At 39.3% G+C, this 18,143-nt stretch overlaps 1 protein-coding gene across 1 annotated transcript; it reads right to left on the bottom strand.

Moving 5' to 3' along the window:
- Nucleotides 1–2,642: 2,642 nt before the first annotated feature.
- LOC125220267 lies at nucleotides 2,643–3,776 on the bottom strand. The gene has a single exon (XM_048122427.1). It carries the CDS (start codon nucleotides 3,774–3,776, stop codon nucleotides 2,643–2,645), a length of 1,134 nt encoding a protein of 377 aa, XP_047978384.1.
- Nucleotides 3,777–18,143: the final 14,367 nt, after the last annotated feature.

The raw sequence follows: 18,143 nt of genomic DNA, 5'->3' as shown, positions 1-18,143 counted from the left end.
AGACCCAACTGATCCAGTCTGCACAACGCCTTCACTCTAGCTGGGCACGAGTCTTTTGTGTAGAAGCTCGTCACCCCTGATTGTATACCAATCTCCGCAAGGAAGTCCGCTGCTTTGTTTCATTCTCTAAAAATATGAGAGACCTTCCAGTTAACTTCCTCTAGTTCTCTCCTGATCTTGGCAAGCTCAGCGCAGACCGAAGCTGCTCCCAGCTGGTGTGTAGCTAGCCATCTCGCCACCACCTCCGCATCAACCTCTATCCAAATCTGGTTGCCGTGTTGTTTGGCCAACAGAATACCCAGCAGCACAGCTGATACCTCTGCCTCCAGCCCCGAGCTTCCCTCCAAACCTGCCGAGAAAGCAGCCATAATCTCCCCATCATGATCCATCACCACGCCCCCTCCCCCAGCACACTGCGATGATTTCAAGAATGCACCATCAACATTGAGTTTAATCCACAACTGTTCCGGTGGTCTCCATTGCACCCTCTCGACTTTCTTTTTATGAACCTTGCGAGTAAAATCATGCATTACATCCAGTTTCGGGCTGCAGTCCCTCCACTGCTCAGGTCCTATCCTCTTAGACAAAATTAAGTTTCTTACCTGAGTAGAGATCCTCTTGATTATATTCTCTGTGTCAAAGGCCTTGTCGCGGTGAACCTTCTCTTTCCTCTCTGACCAGATGTGCCAAAGTATCAGCCCAGGTAAAACAACGCACAGGTGCTGATTTGATTGAATGCCCATGTGTCTCTGCCACCACCTTAACCTTAGGTCCAAGTTCACCCCGGCCTCCTCAAACCTCGGTACATGAGGGAACCAGCTTGCAAAGTGTAGCCAGACTCTCCTAGTTGCTTCCCCATTAACAAAGAGATGTAATCTAGACTCAACCTGTGGTTTGAAACAACACCTACACATTGAAGCTAAGTGAACCCCCCTCCATTGCATCTTTGTGTCCACAGGGACTCTATTGGCCATTAGACACCAGAGGAATATAGAGACCGACGGATTAATGGGATTGCCCCAAATCAGCACATGAATCAGCCGCTTCTCCGATCTGTTTCGAATCAGATTCCATGCAGAAGCTAAAGTAAAGCTCCCATTCTCAGTAAGCTTCCATCTACCCATATCTCTCATCCTTATATCAAATGGAACCTGTAGGATCTTCTCAATTATCACCTCCGGCAGACCCACCTCCTCCGCTAACAGATATAGCTTCATCACATCCCATTGCTCTCCCATCCATAGATCATTGACTTTAAGCATAGGCAGAGCTGCTCCTGGAGTACAAAGATTAGCTAGAGGATAGTTAGTTACCCAAGAGTCATACCAGAAGCTAATCTCTCCATCTCCAATCACCCATCTAACCTGCTCACGGCATATATTTCCAACTTTAAACATCCGTCTCCATATCGGGCTAAAACGGTTAGATCGATATGCCACCATAGGGAAGGAGTTCGAACAGTATTTCTGGTACATGTAGCAAGCCCAGAGCGAGTCATGTTCCCGGAATCGCCACCACATCTTGATACTAAATGCCTCAATCAAGTCAGCCAAGCTTCGGATACCCAAACCTCCCTCTTCCGTAGGAAGACACACCCTCCGCCATTTAATCCAGTATGTCTTCCTTGTCGAATTACAAGATCCCCATAGAAATCTAGCCATCACTTGCTCAATTTGTCTCAAGGCACCCTTAGTAGGATCAAGAACCTGAAAGATATGAATAGGTAGAGCCCCTAAAACACTCTTTAAGAGCGTCAGCCTTCCTCCGAATGATAAATGCATGTGGCCCCAGCTATGAATTCTTGCAGAGATCTTGTCCCGAAGGAATAAGAATAGACTGGTTTTCTTTGGTCCGCAGTAGATAGGGACTCCCAGGTAGGAGAACGGCAAACTCCCTTGTTGAAATCCACTTGTCTCTGAGATATCTTGAGCCCAGGAAAGGTGTTTTTTATCAAGGTAAAAGCAACTCTTACCCACATTTACTCTCTGACCCGAAACCTCCATGTAATGTCCGAGACATTCTGTTAAGTTTAAGATTGCCGATCTCTGGGCTTGTGAGAAGATAATAATGTCGTCTGCATAAGCCAAGTGTGATATTCCCATAGTATATCTAGCTGTGCGGTATAGCATCTCTTTTCGCCCTAAGATGAGTCTATCAAGCAATCTCGATAGATAATCCGCTGCTATTATGAAGAGAGAGGGAGAGATAGGATCCCCTTGTCTAAGGCCCCGAGATGATTTAAAGAAACCAGCAGGGCATCCATTAATCAACACTGAGAACCAGCAAGGTGAGATACAATTCTCAATAAGACACACCCATTTATCTGAGAACCCCATATGTCGAAGCACTTTAAGTAGAAATGGCCACTGCACCTGATCATAAGCCTTTTCCATGTCCAATTTTAAGACCATGTTAGGAGAGACCACCCCCTTCCAGAGTTCATGAAATAACTCTTTCACCAACAAGACATTATCACTCAACAATCTTCCTCTAATAAATCTACTTTGGTTTGGAACAGTTATTAAAGGAAGAAGAGGGGCTAACCTTGAAGACATGAGCTTAGTAATGATCTTGTTCATAACATTGCAAAGACTTATAGGCCTAAAATCTAGAGGGGTTTTTCTTCTTTGGAACAAGGACAATCAAAGTAGCCGCAATACCCCTTGGCATTTGAGAGCCTTCAAAGAAATCCTGCACTGCCTCGACCACATCCTCTCCAATGATGGGCCAGCAGGCTTGAAAGAATAAAGCTGAGTAACCATCCGGGCCAGCCGCACTCTCTGCTCTAATACCAAAACAGATTGTCGGACCTCCTCTGCTGTTGGAGCCTCCACTAACTGTTCCATATTGACATGATTTGGAAGTGTCGCAAGAATATCCAGGTCAGGCTCCCCCAGTGGTTCTACATCTTCCGAGAGTAGGTTCTTGAAGAAGGATTCAGCCAAATTTCTGATATCCACCTCCTCAGTTAGTGTCTGCTCCCCTTCCTCAATCATATGTATTCTCGACTTCACCCTTTTTTGCTTCACCCAACCATGAAAGAACTTAGTATTTCGCTCTCCCTCTGCCACCCATTTCAGAGCAGTCTTCTGTCGCCAGAAGTCGTCCTCCATTTTGATTTTTAAAAGCAGATCAGCCAAAGATCTATTCATTTCAGACCGAAGGGCCGGGGATGGGTTCTGCTCATAATTCTCCATCGCTTTTTTAGCCTCCATTTCAGCTTTCTTAATGCTCTCAAAGATATTGCCAAACACTACCCTATTCCAAATTTTCAAGCTTCTCTTCAGCCGGCTCAACTTTATCTGTACATTAATCATTCCCTTTGTCCCTGTGTCCTCTCTCCAGCATCTATCCACTTCATGCAAGAATAAATGGTGCCTCACCCACATGTTTTGGAAGCGAAAGGAAGGTCTGCCTCTTAGCCCCAGGGACTTACAACATATAAGCAGCGGGCAATGATCGGATTGAACTCTAGGCAGATTTGAAACTCTTGTGGCTTCAAACAAATTCGCCCACCCTTGACTTATAAGCACCCTGTCTAACCTTTCCATAATAACTCCTCTTGCCCATGTAAATTTTGGACCGTCCGCCCCCACATCTAAGAGTTGGCAGTCACTGATAGTTTCTGCGAAATCCATCATTTCTCTAGCTTTCCTACCATGCCTCCTTACACTTCCCTGCTTCTCCTCTTCCGAAACATATATATTGAAATCACCTCCCACTAGCCAAGGAAGACCCTCCAACTTTTCTGCAAGCTCTCTTAATTTGTTCCACATCCCTTTCCTTCCCTCTCTAGTACATTTCCCATACGCCACAGAAAAAAAAGAAAGGTGTGGGCAGCATTGGTGTGGAGAAGCGAGCATGAAGGACCTGCTCCGTATCATCCCATTCATCCACCTCAATTCCTTCAGCCACAAAAACCCAAATCTGGCCGTTACAGTTAGTTCCTTTAAATTGTAAACCAAAAATCCTACTGAAAAGTTCAGGCTTTGGTTTAACCAAAGGTTCGATAATGGCCAGCACCAAAATCCTGATATCTCTAACCAATCTCTTGATAACACTCTGAGTGTTCACATTAGCCACACCCCTGGCATTCCAAATAAGGAAGTTAGATGACATATCAAACTAAGGCAATAGAGTCTGAGGAGCTGATCCTCCCCTTCTTCGCAATGTTATTTGCATCCTCCCCTGTCGACACAATCAGAGCCGTCTCCCGTTTGTCTGCTCCGCAGCCTTGTTGGGATAAAGATACGTCCTGTAACTCCTCCTCCCCTTTCCAATCCTTTTCATCCTCATACACTTCAGTATCATAGTCTCCATTTGGAAGGAGTTTCATATACCGTGGTTTAGACTTTAGTTCCTTTGCAAAATCAGCTAGAGAACCTTCTGATGAGTCCATAGAGATCGAACCTAGCAGAGAAAATCTGTTGGCAGAGGGGCCACCGCTCTCACCTCCTCCTTCTCCACCGGCCAGCCCAGAATCCCCAACACCCCCCTCCCTTGCTTCCCTCGCTTCTTCCCCTGCACCTGGAACCCCTCCCCCCCAGGATCAAGGCCACTCCCAGACACCACCCCCAAATCCTTCTCAACATTAGCCCCAAAAGAGTCCACCAGTCCCTCCACCCCAACCCCTGAATCTAGAAACATAGACCCTGACTCCTGCTCCTTGTCCTTTTCCACCCCCAAAGACACCCCCTCCTGCCCTTCTCCACCCCCAGGGACATTCAACTCCTCACCACGATCCCTGTCTCCAGCCCCTTTCAATCCAGCATGGAAGTTCTTTGTGTTCTGACTCTTATAGTCTCTTCTCATTGGCCTTATTCTCTCACCACTAGCATAACAAACATCACTAGAATGCCCAACGTGTTTACATTCTTGACAGTATAGAGGGATACGATCCCATCTTACACTCTGCCTTATTTCCCTCCCTTGAAGGTTTAGGACAATCTCCTGCACTGGTGTCTGTGATATGTCTATTTCAATACATATTCTAGCAAAGAACAATCTGGTTCGAGAAATCGTCGCATGATCCACCTGAAAAGGTTCTCCAAGCAGACCTCCAATAGCAAAAAGAGCAGATTTCTCGAACAAGTGGATAGACAAACCTATCAAATTACACCATACAGCCGTGATAGGAGATTCAAAGAAGGGATCAAAATCCGGTGTCCACTTGAACACTCGCATGGGATGGCGATCAATAAACCACACTGCCATACCGTTAGGGCCACACAACAATTTTGCATAATCCTCAATCAAGCTAAATTGTATCAAAACATGCTTAGCATTTATATATTTCCATGTGAACTCTCCTCCAAACTTCATACCCATAAATGCCTTTTGAATGTGTAGAGAAGAAGGGATTGAGTGTGAGAATTTACCCACAATGGCATAACCCATCTTTTCTGCCAAGTAGGACGTTTCTTCACTCGAGAAATGGATTGAAGGAAGCCCCGAACTTTCGCCATGAACCCCCATCTTCCTTATCTTGTCCGGCTCAAAGCTGACTGGCTGGTTGCCCCACGTCTTAGCACCATCTGCCACTGAAGTCTTATAGGTCTTTCCCCCTTGCCATTTGTTTCCATCCACCTTAACTCCCTCTTTGTTCTTTTCCAGCTTTCCTTTAATCGGAGGTTCATCAGATCTCGGTAATTCCTTTCCCCCTGCTCCTCTAGCTCTCCCCTTTTCCTTTGCAGCCCTCAGGTTGTCCAAGCTCAGAGGAGGGAACTCATCGTCATCTCCCATTCCCATGTCAAAGTTACCCACCTGGTTAGGATTTTCATTCCCCGTTAGATGATTCTGGTCTAGCATTAGACAATCCTTTCCAGGATCATCAAAAGTTTCCTTCGACACCAGTTGTTCCCCTATGAACTTCATTTCCTGCAGCGGCTGTGAAGATATTAGGTCCAGGCCAAGGTCAGCATTATCTCCAGATGGAATCTGTTCTTTCTGCTTCGGCAAAACCTCCTCAGACTTCCCTTCGTGGAGAGATTCATGAGGCTGAAAAACAAGGTTGCTATCACCCCTTACAATCTCCCCAATGACACCAGAGCCCTCCAGGAAACCTTCTTCTACTCCATCTCCAGCACTCAACTCCCCTGCACCAGAACTCAACAAAGAAATATCTCCAGCACTCCCTTCCACCCCCACATCACCCATAGACCCATCTCCGCACACGGAATCTTCACAGATATCAGCCAACAACCTCGAACCCTTTCCCCCAAACCTCTTCTTCCTTGAACCCACCTTAGAATCAGGCTCAGCGAGCTCCTTCTTCCCAGATTGCCTCAGCGCCCTACCCCGTAAACCCCCCTTTCTCATCTCCGCCATTCTCATAAGCGGCGATTTTAGAATTGCTTTCGCCAGACGGCCTCGCGAAGACGGAGACCGAAGTGACCTTTTCCTCACCGATCGCCTACAATCGGGCGAACCAGCATCTCCAACGCCATCCAGAGCTATCAAAGTCGATTCAGAAGCCTCCCCAACCACCAGACCCTCCAACGACGACACCTCTGTCATAATCCAAGACAACCCCAGAAGAACCGAATTGACCAGGAACGACGCCCCCAAACACCAGGAATTGAGGACCCCCACCACCGAGAAAATAGCAATCAGAGACCCCCACCTCCAATAGAACAGTAATCGGAAACGGAAACACCAAAAAAACTAAACAATTGCAGAAGAAAATCAGTGTGTGAGAATCGCTCCTTCACTATGTGTGAATCGCACATAGTGTAGGTAAAATAGAGAGCATTTTTTCCTTATATGAACTTGCTGGCTTGTACCTTTTCTTAACTCAATACTTAATTGCTAACTACAACTAAAAATAATAGCCATTAGATATTCAAATTAAGGGCCTAGATCATTAGCCCCAGAATGTCAATACGATCAACAAAAAACATCATTAAGGGTATTAAGGTCAATTTACAACAAATTAGTTGTAACTAACTTTTGAAAAATAGTTCATAACTTTAAATCGCATATAACTTTCTCGATTTTAATTATTTTTTCACACAACATATATCAAATTAAAAATAATTTCATAAGGATTCTAACGATATCTCACTTGCATATGTTCCGATGTCAAAATTTGAAAAAAAATTCAAAAATTTTCAATTTTTTTGTACTACAACAAATGTCAACATGATATATAAAATATGTTAATATAATACATGTAGAATGTCAATATAAGCTTTGTGTTAACATTCTCAAAGTATTGTGGTAGATATTTTCGAAACACTGTATTGACATTTTTATCCGAAACCCTAATTTGGTAGTTTTTTTTATCTTTTTTGATTTAATTAATAAAAATGAAAATTACACGTGACAAATTGTAGACCACAAGTTTTCTAAAATCCTATGGTCTTAAATTAGTTGTAGTTAGCAATTAAATGATGAGTTAGCAATGTTAGAGTTTGTATACTAGAAATCACCTTTCGAGTGATGAGTTAGCAATTGATTGTTAGTTTATTTTCCAATTAATACAACAAATTATTTTTGTCGTAATGTTGTTATGTTTTACATTTAATGGATGTTTATTGCATATTTAAATGTATAATCAACGTAACAAAGTCTAAGTCTTTGTTTTAGTTGACCGGTTGTGGGAGTCGTCCACTGTAAGGTAACACGGTCAGTTCTGAACAAAGAAAATAAGAATTTCACAACCTAGATGGGCCTAGACTACCTATCGTGAAAGGATGCAATGTCAGTCCGATTATTTCTAAGTCTTAATGAAATAAGATGATGTTGGTGTGGTATAGCATTGAATTGGATCTAACAGCAAGACGAGTCTTTATGCTATCTACTGAAAGACGAGGTCTTGATAATTTGTTTCTTAATCAATGTACGTTAGCATTGAGCATACGGTATTGATTGAGCACTACTTTGACTTGCCAATAGGTGCGGGTTTTTCGTAACCCAAGAATCATGGCATATTGGGTAGTGTAGATTAATATCTAGAGGTGCTATGATTGCTATTATATTGAATCATGCGCGAGCTGAGTCTCGTTTGATAACGTTCACAAGAGGAGCTCGAAACGAGGACTTTATTATTCGGAACCTAGCTAGTTGGAGTTTGATTACTCTATGAATAATAAATAAGTGTTTCTTGCTGAGTCCAATCTTGGAGTAAATATGTTAATTAATCAAGTTCATAGCAGACACTAATTAATTAATGAATGTTTCTATCTTAAACGCGGGAAATAAATAATAATAAATATTGGAACCCGAATTACTTGTAATATCGGATTTGGATGGGGAGTGCAATATTACTTCTGTAGTGGTTGTTCGTAATATTCCAATATAAGCTTGTATTAAATTGTGGATTCAATTTAATTAGAGAAAAGCTAATTCGGGGAGCCCGTATCCAAAGCATTCCATAGATCCCTAACTGGGCCCAATATGTGACTTAATATAAATAGGAGAATAAAGGAGACAGAATACACACAATTATTGAGACTAAAAATTCGTCCCCTTCAGTGTATAGGAGAGGACGAAATTTTCTTCCTTCAGCTCCCTCCGTGAGCAATTTCTCTGTCCTCCATTATTCGAGTCCTTGTACTTTGGTGAGATCAGCCCACACTGATATCAACGTACTGTCCGAGAACTAGTCAGAAGATCTGTGGTCTAGTAATCAAGATCTTCACGTGGAGAAGGCGCGAGCCATCTTCGATTCTTTGGAGAATCAGAATGGTGAATTGGCGAACTCCGTAGGAACATGTTTTAGGATTTCAATTATGCTAAAACGTGTATGAATTCAAGTTGTGAGCATGATACATGTGATAATTGCGCGTATAGAATTTATCTAAATAATCTACTAAATAGATCAGGATTATTATGTAATCGATTTATGTATGCTTCCGCTGCCAACCCCTTCAGTTGGTATCAGAGCCAGTCTTTGGCTCTGATTATTTGGATTTAAATTTTGTGAAATTCATGTATGCATGTTTTAATTGATTGCGACCCCGAGACGGAAACTGCAGGCGGTCGGCGGCGGTGGGAGAAGGGCGGCAAAGCGGCTGCTCGTCCGAGGCGGCTCCTCCACCGCGAAACCCTAAACCCTAAGCGAAAGGACTCTCCAGCGACAACGCTCCAGCCGGTTGCCAAGTGCAGCGCGCCGCCGTGCGCAACCCTGGGCGAGACAGTGGGAGCGAGGAGTCGTCGGAGAAGAGGTTGGGCGCCGTTCGTGGTCGAGAGCAGGGGCGCTGGTAGAGCGCTGCTTACCGGGGAAGGGCGATGCCCGTTCGGCTGACGCGATGGCTGCGGCGTCAGGAATCTCGCCGATAACTGCTATGCGCGGCGGTGAGAGTTTCGACGATGAACTCGTCGGAATTTGTTCGTCGTTCATCGTTCGTGCGAACCTCGTGCGATGAGATATCGATGAAGGAATTTTTAATGATTATTTAATTATATAATTAATAGATATCATTAAAAATAATATTATTTAATGGAAATAAAACATTAAGGAAAGATTTCACTAGATTTTAGGAATATTTTAATTATTTGATTATATCTATGGAATTAAAAATTATTATTATATTCCTAGATGATATAATCTAGTTTAATTATATAGTTTCCTAATTAATTATATATCAAGTATCCTAATTAGGATAGATATAGGAACTCATTAAATAATATAATTCTCTTCCTAATCTTGAACATGGAATAATATGAATTTAATTATTTGTGTCTTATTAAGATTTAAATAATTAATTTATTTTAGATATATCTTATAGTGGACACTAATAAGAATTAAATTCTAGAATTATTAATTTCCTAAAGTAAGATTATAAAAGATAATAAAAGATTTAATTATCCAGTTAATTAAACACCAACAGAATTTAATTAAGCATTTATCTGCCTTAAGGCTAAGGATAATTAAGAAAAACCATAATCGAAATATCTAAGCGATAATTATGAACTTAAAGTTTGTATATGGTCTCCATCGATTGGTCTGCAATTTGTGAAGCTTATTTCGAATATTATCGCCACCAATTATGTGGGACAATAATCCTAAGAAATTAGTAAGTTTATGAGGGTGGACTTCTCACATATAGATAGTGAGAACTAGAATGTGATTTCTAATATTATCGTCACCCATTATGTGGGGACAATAATCTTAAGAAATTACGAGATTCCGGGGTTCATGCAGAATTTATGAGATAGCTTGATCTTGTTAGCGGCACATGAGCATTGTTATGGGAGTGTGTCGTAGAAATAAGACTCTGTAATGATAAATCTGGTGGTCGTGATTAGGCAACATTAGGCGGCCATGCCATTATGTGGTCTCTGGACTATTCATCGGTGTTGTGACCAGTAATATGTAAAATTTTAATGTGTATTGATCTCTAATGGAGGGTACAAAATTTTAATTTTGCAGTTGTAAGTTTTTGAAAAGTTTTATGGTTAATCTAATCAAACTTCTTACATAAGTTTATGCCAAATAGTAAATCTTCTGTTTTGCAGTGCAATTAAATCGTCAAAATGTCGTTCAATCCTCTCTCTTCAATACTTAAAGAAAACAAACTCGAGGGCCAAAATTACATAGAATGGAAACAAAATTTGGACATCGTTCTCACAACTAAAGAGTACAAGTTTGTGCTCACTACTCCACGCCCCCCAGTACCGGCGGCTAACGCTGCGGTGGGAGTTCAGAATGCACATAGTCGGTGGCATAAGGCAAATGAGATGGCTAAGTGCTATATGTTGGCTTCTATGTCATCAGTACTCAAGCATTAGCATGCTTCCATGGAAACTACCGCCGAGATAATGCAAAATCTGACTAATCATTTTGGTACTCAGAATCAAGCGGCTAAGTCTCAAGCCTTTCGAAGTATCATGGCGAAGACAATGAAGAAAGGCTCATCTGTGCGAGACCATGTCCTCGAGATGATGAGCCACCTCAATCAAATTGAGGTTTTGGGATGGACGATTGATCCCGAGTCCCAAGTTACTATTATCCTTCAGAGTCTTCCCCCTAGCTTCCAGCAGTTCAAGCTCAATTTTAAGATGAACAAGAGGGACTACCTTGGAAAAATAAGTGTATTTTCTGTCTCCTTTATTCTCCTATTTATAATAAGTCACATATTGGGCCCAGACAGGGATCTATGGAAGGCTTTGGATATGGGCTCCTCCAATTAGCTTTTTACTAATTAAATTAAACCCAATTTAATATAAGCTTATAATTGGAATATTACGAGCAGCCACTACAGAAGTAATATTGCACTCCCCATCCAAATCCGAAATTATAAGTACTTCGGGTTTCCATTACTTGATATTTATTTCCCGCGCTTAAGATAGAAACATCCATTAATTAATTATTGTCTGCTATGGACTTAATTAATTAATATCTTATTTATTCCAAGAGAGGACTCAGCAAGAAAATCTTATTTATTATTCATAGAGTAATTAAACTCCAACTAGCTAGGTTCCGAATAATAAAACCTTATTTCAAGCTTCTCTTGAGGATGTTATCAAACGAGACTCACCTCGCGCACGATTCAACATAATAGCAATCCTAGCACCGCTAGATATTAATCACCACTACCCAATATACCAGGCTTATTGGGTTGCGAAAAACCCGCACCATTTGGTAAGTCAAAGTAGTGCATAATCAATACCGTATGCTCAATGCTAACGTACATTGATTAAGAAATAACAATTTACAAGACCTCGTCTTTCAGTAGATAGCATAAAGACTGTCTCGCTGTTAGATCCATTCAGTGCTATACCACACCAACGTCATCTTATTTCAGTAAGGCTTAGAAATAATCGGACTGACATTGCAACCTTTCACGATAGGTAGTCTAAGCCTATCTAGGTTGTGAAATTCTTCTTTTTCTTTGTTTAGAACTGACCGTGTTACCTTAAAGTGAACGACGCCCACAACCGGTCTACTAAAACAAAGACTTAGACTTTGTTAAGTTACTTATACATTTAAACATGTAATAAACATCCATTAAATGTAAAACATAACAACATTATGACAAAAATAATCTGTTTATTCCTTTGGAAAATAAAATAAGAGTTTTAACAGTATTCAATCACTCGAAAGGTGATTTCTAGTATACAATGGTATCATGGAAAACAATCTGTGCACAATCACATCTACACAGTTTAATCGCAAATCTGAACTCAATACAACATCAAAAATTTCAAAGAAAAGAAAAGAACATTCTAGTTCAATGAATGATATGTACTTATGGCACCTAAGACTTGGTCATGCGAATGAAAGGAGGATCCATTCTCTTATGGATCAAGACCTATTAAAGGGTCTAGAGAAGAAACCTTTTCATACGTGTGAATCATGCCTTGAAGGAAAGATGACCAAGAGGCCTTTTAAGGCCAAGGGCAATAGGGCCAAGGAAGTACTAGAGCTCATTCATACTGATGTATGTGGACCAATGTCGACCGAGGCACGGGGCGGTTTTCGATACTTCATTACCTTTATTGATGACTTCTCGAAAATTGGATACGTCTATTTGATGCGTCACAAGTCTGAATCTTTTGATAAGTTCAAAGAGTTTAAGGCTTATGTGGAGACGTATCATGGAAAGAGTATCAAAAGCCTGTGATCTGATTGCGGAGGCGAGTACCTCAGTGCAAAGTTTTTGGACTATTTGTCAGTGGCGGGAATTGAATCCCGGTTGACCGCACCAGGCACGCCCCAACAGAATGGCGTGGCTGAAAGAAGGAATAGGACCTTGTTAAACATGGTCCGGTCGATGATGAGTTTTGCACGGCTACCTATTTCATTTTGGGGACATGCCTTGCTATCTGCGAGTCATATTTTGGACAACTTACCGTCAAAATCCGTACCTACTACTCCTTATGAGTTGTGGACTGGGCGCAAGCCTAATCTAGCACATCTCAAGATTTGGGGTTGCCCGGCTCATGTATTGGAAAAGGATCCAACTAAGCTGGGATCTAGGACGGAGGTTTGTGTGTTCATAGGGTACCCTAGAGGATCGAAAGCTTATGAATTCTTTAGTCTTCGAGATAAGAAAGTCATTGTGAGCCCTCATGTGACATTCTTAGAGGAAGACTATGTAATGAATCATAAACCCAGCAGTGAAGTGGCTAACTTCTGTCACAAGTTCCATTAACCAAGAACAAGTACCTAGTGTACAAACAATTCCCAAAGTTACAACTTCTACACCAAGTGTTGTAGTGTCGCTTCGCAGTGGGAGGGTCTCTCACGAGCCCGATAGATACATTGGTCTCCGGGAATCTATGGATCACTCCTCAAATGGCAATGTGTTAGATCCCTGGAATTTTGCAGAGGCACAGGCGGATGCCGATCATACCGAAAAAACCAAACCGAATTTCAAAATTTCAGTTTGGTTCAGTTCGAATATTCGATTTTCGGATTTTTTGCTCACCCCTAGTGGCAGGTGGCAGCAGCCGACCCCTTTTCCGATTGTATCATAGAAATAATCTCGAGTAGGTCCATAGCCTCCGTGGTTCGACCCCGCTCTTGCCACTTATACCTAGTAATATTTGTTGCATTAGTCGGCAAATTATAAATCTTGTTGAAAGGAGGGACACGTGCATAAAACCCTCTCTTCATCATGCCACGACCATCCATCTCCGTTCCTACGTATTCACTCTTATCTTTTCTTTCATCAGACTACAACTCCGTCAGTGGAATGCCATCACCTCACATCTCTCATACTCCCTCCGTCTCATCTTAAGTGACTGAAGTGCTTTTTCGGCACGTGTTTGGGAAAATTGATACTATTAAATAGTTTAAATGAAGAGAAATTGAAGTAAATAAGATAATAATGTAGATATGACTTTCTTCTATATTATTCTCTCTTTTACTATACTTTCTCTCTACTTTAACCATTTATTATCATCTTCGCAAAATAACGGCCAAAAAGAAATCAATCACTTGAGCTGGGACGGAGGGAGTATTAATTAATTAAAAATAAGAAGAGATTCTAAAATTTATTAATTAAAAATTTGAAAAAAATAAAAAAATATAAATCCTAAAAGTATAAAAATTAAAAGTCCTAAAAACATCCTGAACATTTCGCGCCCACGCTCGGGCGAGCTCTCTGGCAGTTAGCCTGTTGCGCGTAGTACTTCGTGGTCACCCGGTCCCAAAACATCTGGAACTTCTAGTTGTTGTCAATAAAGAAGTCCTTAGAAACGTCGATGAAGACATTCACCAAAGCCAACGACTCCTCGGGGATATTGATGAGGCTCGTTTCATGCAAGTGTTCTGTGGTAAAACTGTACCATATCCATAAACTAACGTCTATTTTTGAGCCAGGTGTGTGTGAAATCCACCATTTTCATAAGATAGAGCAAATCAGTTGGGCGGAAGCACGAATCAAGAAAAGAAGGCAAAAACTGCGGCATTGAGTTGATCAAGTCAGAAATCAAACGGAGCCAGCAGGAGTTCTGCATTGGAAGATAGAGCGAGAGACCCCACCTACAAAATGTAAAGGGCAGCATTGACATTTCAGAGAGGATGGTACCCTAGGATCAACCAGTAGTGTAGGGAAGGGGGTCTCACAAGCTTTCTTCGTTAGATTATCTTTAGGAATTCAGTTCTCTTCTAGGGCTGAAATCAGAGCTCTCGCACTTCATCTTCTTGATTTTGTCAAACGCACACACTTGGTCTTAGATTAGTTCAGTTTCAGCTGGTAGTTCGGTATTGGTTTTTAGTTTTATCTTTATTTTCTATATCCCACTCCGAAAAGGGGTGATGAAACAATTCCCTAGTTTCCTTGTTTGTTTTCTGTTTACTTTTGATGTTATCAACATTCTGATGTTTTGATTTAATTAAATTTGAAGTTATGCTTTCATCTCCAGTTGTCGTGTTCTGTTTTGTGCATCATGTTTCGGATCTTCCTTCAGTTTCCTTTTTATTTTGCATGTCTTAGCTTAAAAATGTCTCGTTCTGTTTTGATCTGCTCAGATCTGATGTTTTATGTTTGAAAGTGTCTAGTATGTTTAGATCTAGTGGTTTCTGTTTCGTTTCATGCATGATTATGGGTTAGTTTTCTTTTTACGTAGCTGTAGCTTAGATCTTAGGAGTAGATTTAATTTATGAGTTGTTCTGATGTTTCGTCTTCCTTAGATTTTCATATCTGTTATCTACTCTATTTTCCATGTTGATTTGTTGAAGAAGATGAAGTTGTTAGAAAGTTTTTAATTTACAGTACTTTTTGCAAGGGATTGACAGTCCCCGTTTATTCTGTTTGTCCATTTATGGAAAGTTTAGTTAAGTTGATCAAATAGTTTAGTTTCGTCCTGCAAGTTGATCGGTTTAGTTTAGTTTCTTTTTTCCCAAGTCAAGTAGTTTAACTTAACCCACCCCCTAGAAGCGTGGCAGCAGTCATTCCCAAGCCATGTCATACAAACAAATCTCAAAACGCCTCATCTCTGTGGGATCGATCCTTACTTCCCTGTACTAGTTAATAGTATTAGTGGGTTAAGGTTTTGAGAACGCATCTTTTGAGTTCTTTCTTTCTCCTCGCTCGAGTCGGAGTATGTCGAGTTGATCAGCCTGAGCTTTTATCGGATCCACTCATCCGCATTCTGCAGGTAACAGGCATATATTGGCTGGCCAGATCAATTTGACGATCCAACTTGAACAAGCCAGAACGATATAACAAAAAAAGAGAAAAAAGACATGGAAAGATGCAGCTCATCAGATATACTTCCTCGGTCTGGCTTACATTACAATTCACAACATTCTTCGGTCAAATTGCTCTTTACCCCAAACCGATTCATTGCATTACTACTATGTTTGAATTCATAACCTGTCATTTCAAATCATTCATGCTAATGTCTTTATGTACAGAGAGGATCCGATAATGCAATTTTGGATATAGACTAATCAATTGATGAAAACAATAAATCCCTAAAACTATGAAAATTAATAACTCAATATCATAATCTAAAAATAGTTTATGTAACAATATAACAACAAAATTTAACTTGATTATCTCGTACACATGTCTTTTAATGATATGCTACATACCTTATGTGAGCATCATTCTCGTTTGACGCACGTTTAGTGTTGTTCGTTTCGATTTATATATTTAGTTTGATTCTAATACATTAAAAAATGTTATTGAAATTTTTAATTCCACAAAATTCATAAAAGTCAAAGCTCGATTTACTCGTTTACTCTATAATTTCAAATAAATTAATTAAAAAATAAATCAAGCTTTGATTTTTATGAATTTTGTGAAATTAAAAATTTCAAGAAATTTTTAAAGTATTAGAATCAAACTAAATATACAAAGCAAAACGAACAACCATAAACGTGCATTAAACGAGAGAGTGATGCTCACATAAAGAGCTCACATAAGATATGTAGCCTATCATTCATCAACATAAACAAGGGAATATTCTTATTTATACAGATACTCTTTCTAACATGTTTTTTCTTAAGTAAGCAAATATAAATACAATAAAATCTAATTTATTAAGAAATAAATATACACTAAAGTATACTTGTACTAGATTATAAAATTATCAAAAGTAAAATTATTAAGTGCCCATTGTATTGTTACATAAGCTATTTATGAAATAAGTATCTCATATTTATCTCATTGTACTTTAAAATATTTAGAAATGATTAGTATTATATAATTAATCATAATTAATACTATCTCCGTCCCCCAAATATTGACTCATTTTGACCCGGCACAGGTTTTAAGAAATGTAATGGAAAGTGAGTTGAAAAAGTTGGTGGAACGTGGGTCCTATTTTTAAAGTATTAGTTTTATAATAAAACGTGAGTATGAATGAGTTAGTGGAATATGGGGTCAACTACCAAAAATGATAAAAAGTGAAGTGTCTCAAACTTTTAGGGACATGCCGAAATGATAAACTGTGTCAAAATTTTAAGAACGGAAGTAGTATTTGATATTAAAAATTGATGCTAAAAATTAAAATACAGTATACTTGGATTATTTAATAGTAATTCCTACTAACTATATATATAAAAAGCGAATTTTGGCCATTATTTTAAATACTTATAAGTTTTAGGCAAATTTTGAATATTTATTAATATGACATAGGAATATTATGTAATTCTTCTTTTTAGTAAATAATAGAGTAGTATTTTCGGTTATAAATTGGACGTGTAGTATGCCATATGATTAAATATTCGAGCCCATTAATTATTGCACGGCAATATGTGTAGTAACAATCATCTATCATTATATCAATTTTAATTAATTTAAAATAAAAATTAATATTTCACTAAATGATTGGTCAATTGAAATGTAGTGTTAGCCGTTTAGAAACAGTCACTAACTAAATTATCAGTTGATATTTGTTTTAATTGTTATTATTAACTAGATAAATGAGGTCATTTCTTTTTATCTATATGCTCTTTAGTTGTGGAATTATCTTTTTAGTATGATCTTGTGTTTTTTGCTACATTTCTCAATGACAAATTGTTTAGAGAATGGGATACAGGGATCGTAAACGAAGATCGATGATGTGGTGGAATTCTATGTAGCATCATTTTACCGCCGACATACTGATCATGCTCAATTTGCATTTCTTGGTTAATCTTTTTTAGTATTTTATTATTATTAGGCTGGTTAATTGTAGATTATATTTATTCTATATTGAGATTAAAAGTGTAGTATGCAAATGGTTGTAAACTACACATGTTAATCTCAGTTATCTCAGTTGCAAGAATATTTATAGAGACAAGATTAACATGTAATGTTTTCTTTGCGGGTGTTCAAACGAAATATTACAAAGAGTAATCCATTGGCAAAGCCCGTAATACTTATTAACATATTCAACTCAATAGCAATATTGTTGGTTTTCTACCTGAAATGGTTAGTGTTGGCATAAACATGGTGGGATTTAGTTATGGATTTCTTACTAAGGAGGTTGAACACTATACAACTTGCTAGACGAGACTAGCTATCCATAATTTTGACAACAAAATATATGCATAATAATATATTTTCAATATTGTATAAACATATTATTTTATTTTCTATACAGAAATCAGATACGACATTGTATATATTTGATATCCTTATTGTTATTTTTTTTCTTTATAATTGTATTTTTCGTTCATTTTCATTTTTTTTAATTATGTTTTTCGTTTCTTTTCATTTTCTTAACTATATTTTTCGTTACTTTTACCATATTCATTT

Source organism: Salvia hispanica, chromosome 4, assembly GCF_023119035.1.
Source record: "Salvia hispanica cultivar TCC Black 2014 chromosome 4, UniMelb_Shisp_WGS_1.0, whole genome shotgun sequence".
Taxonomy (NCBI): domain Eukaryota; kingdom Viridiplantae; phylum Streptophyta; class Magnoliopsida; order Lamiales; family Lamiaceae; genus Salvia; species Salvia hispanica.
Note: the sequence above shows the minus strand (reverse complement) of the source record. Positions and strands in the feature narration are given on the sequence as shown.

Coding starts and splice junctions, on each gene's coding strand:
- LOC125220267 (XM_048122427.1), bottom strand. CDS start 3,776: ATGTGGAACAAATTAAGAGAGCTTGCAGAAAAGTTGGAGGGTCTTCCT.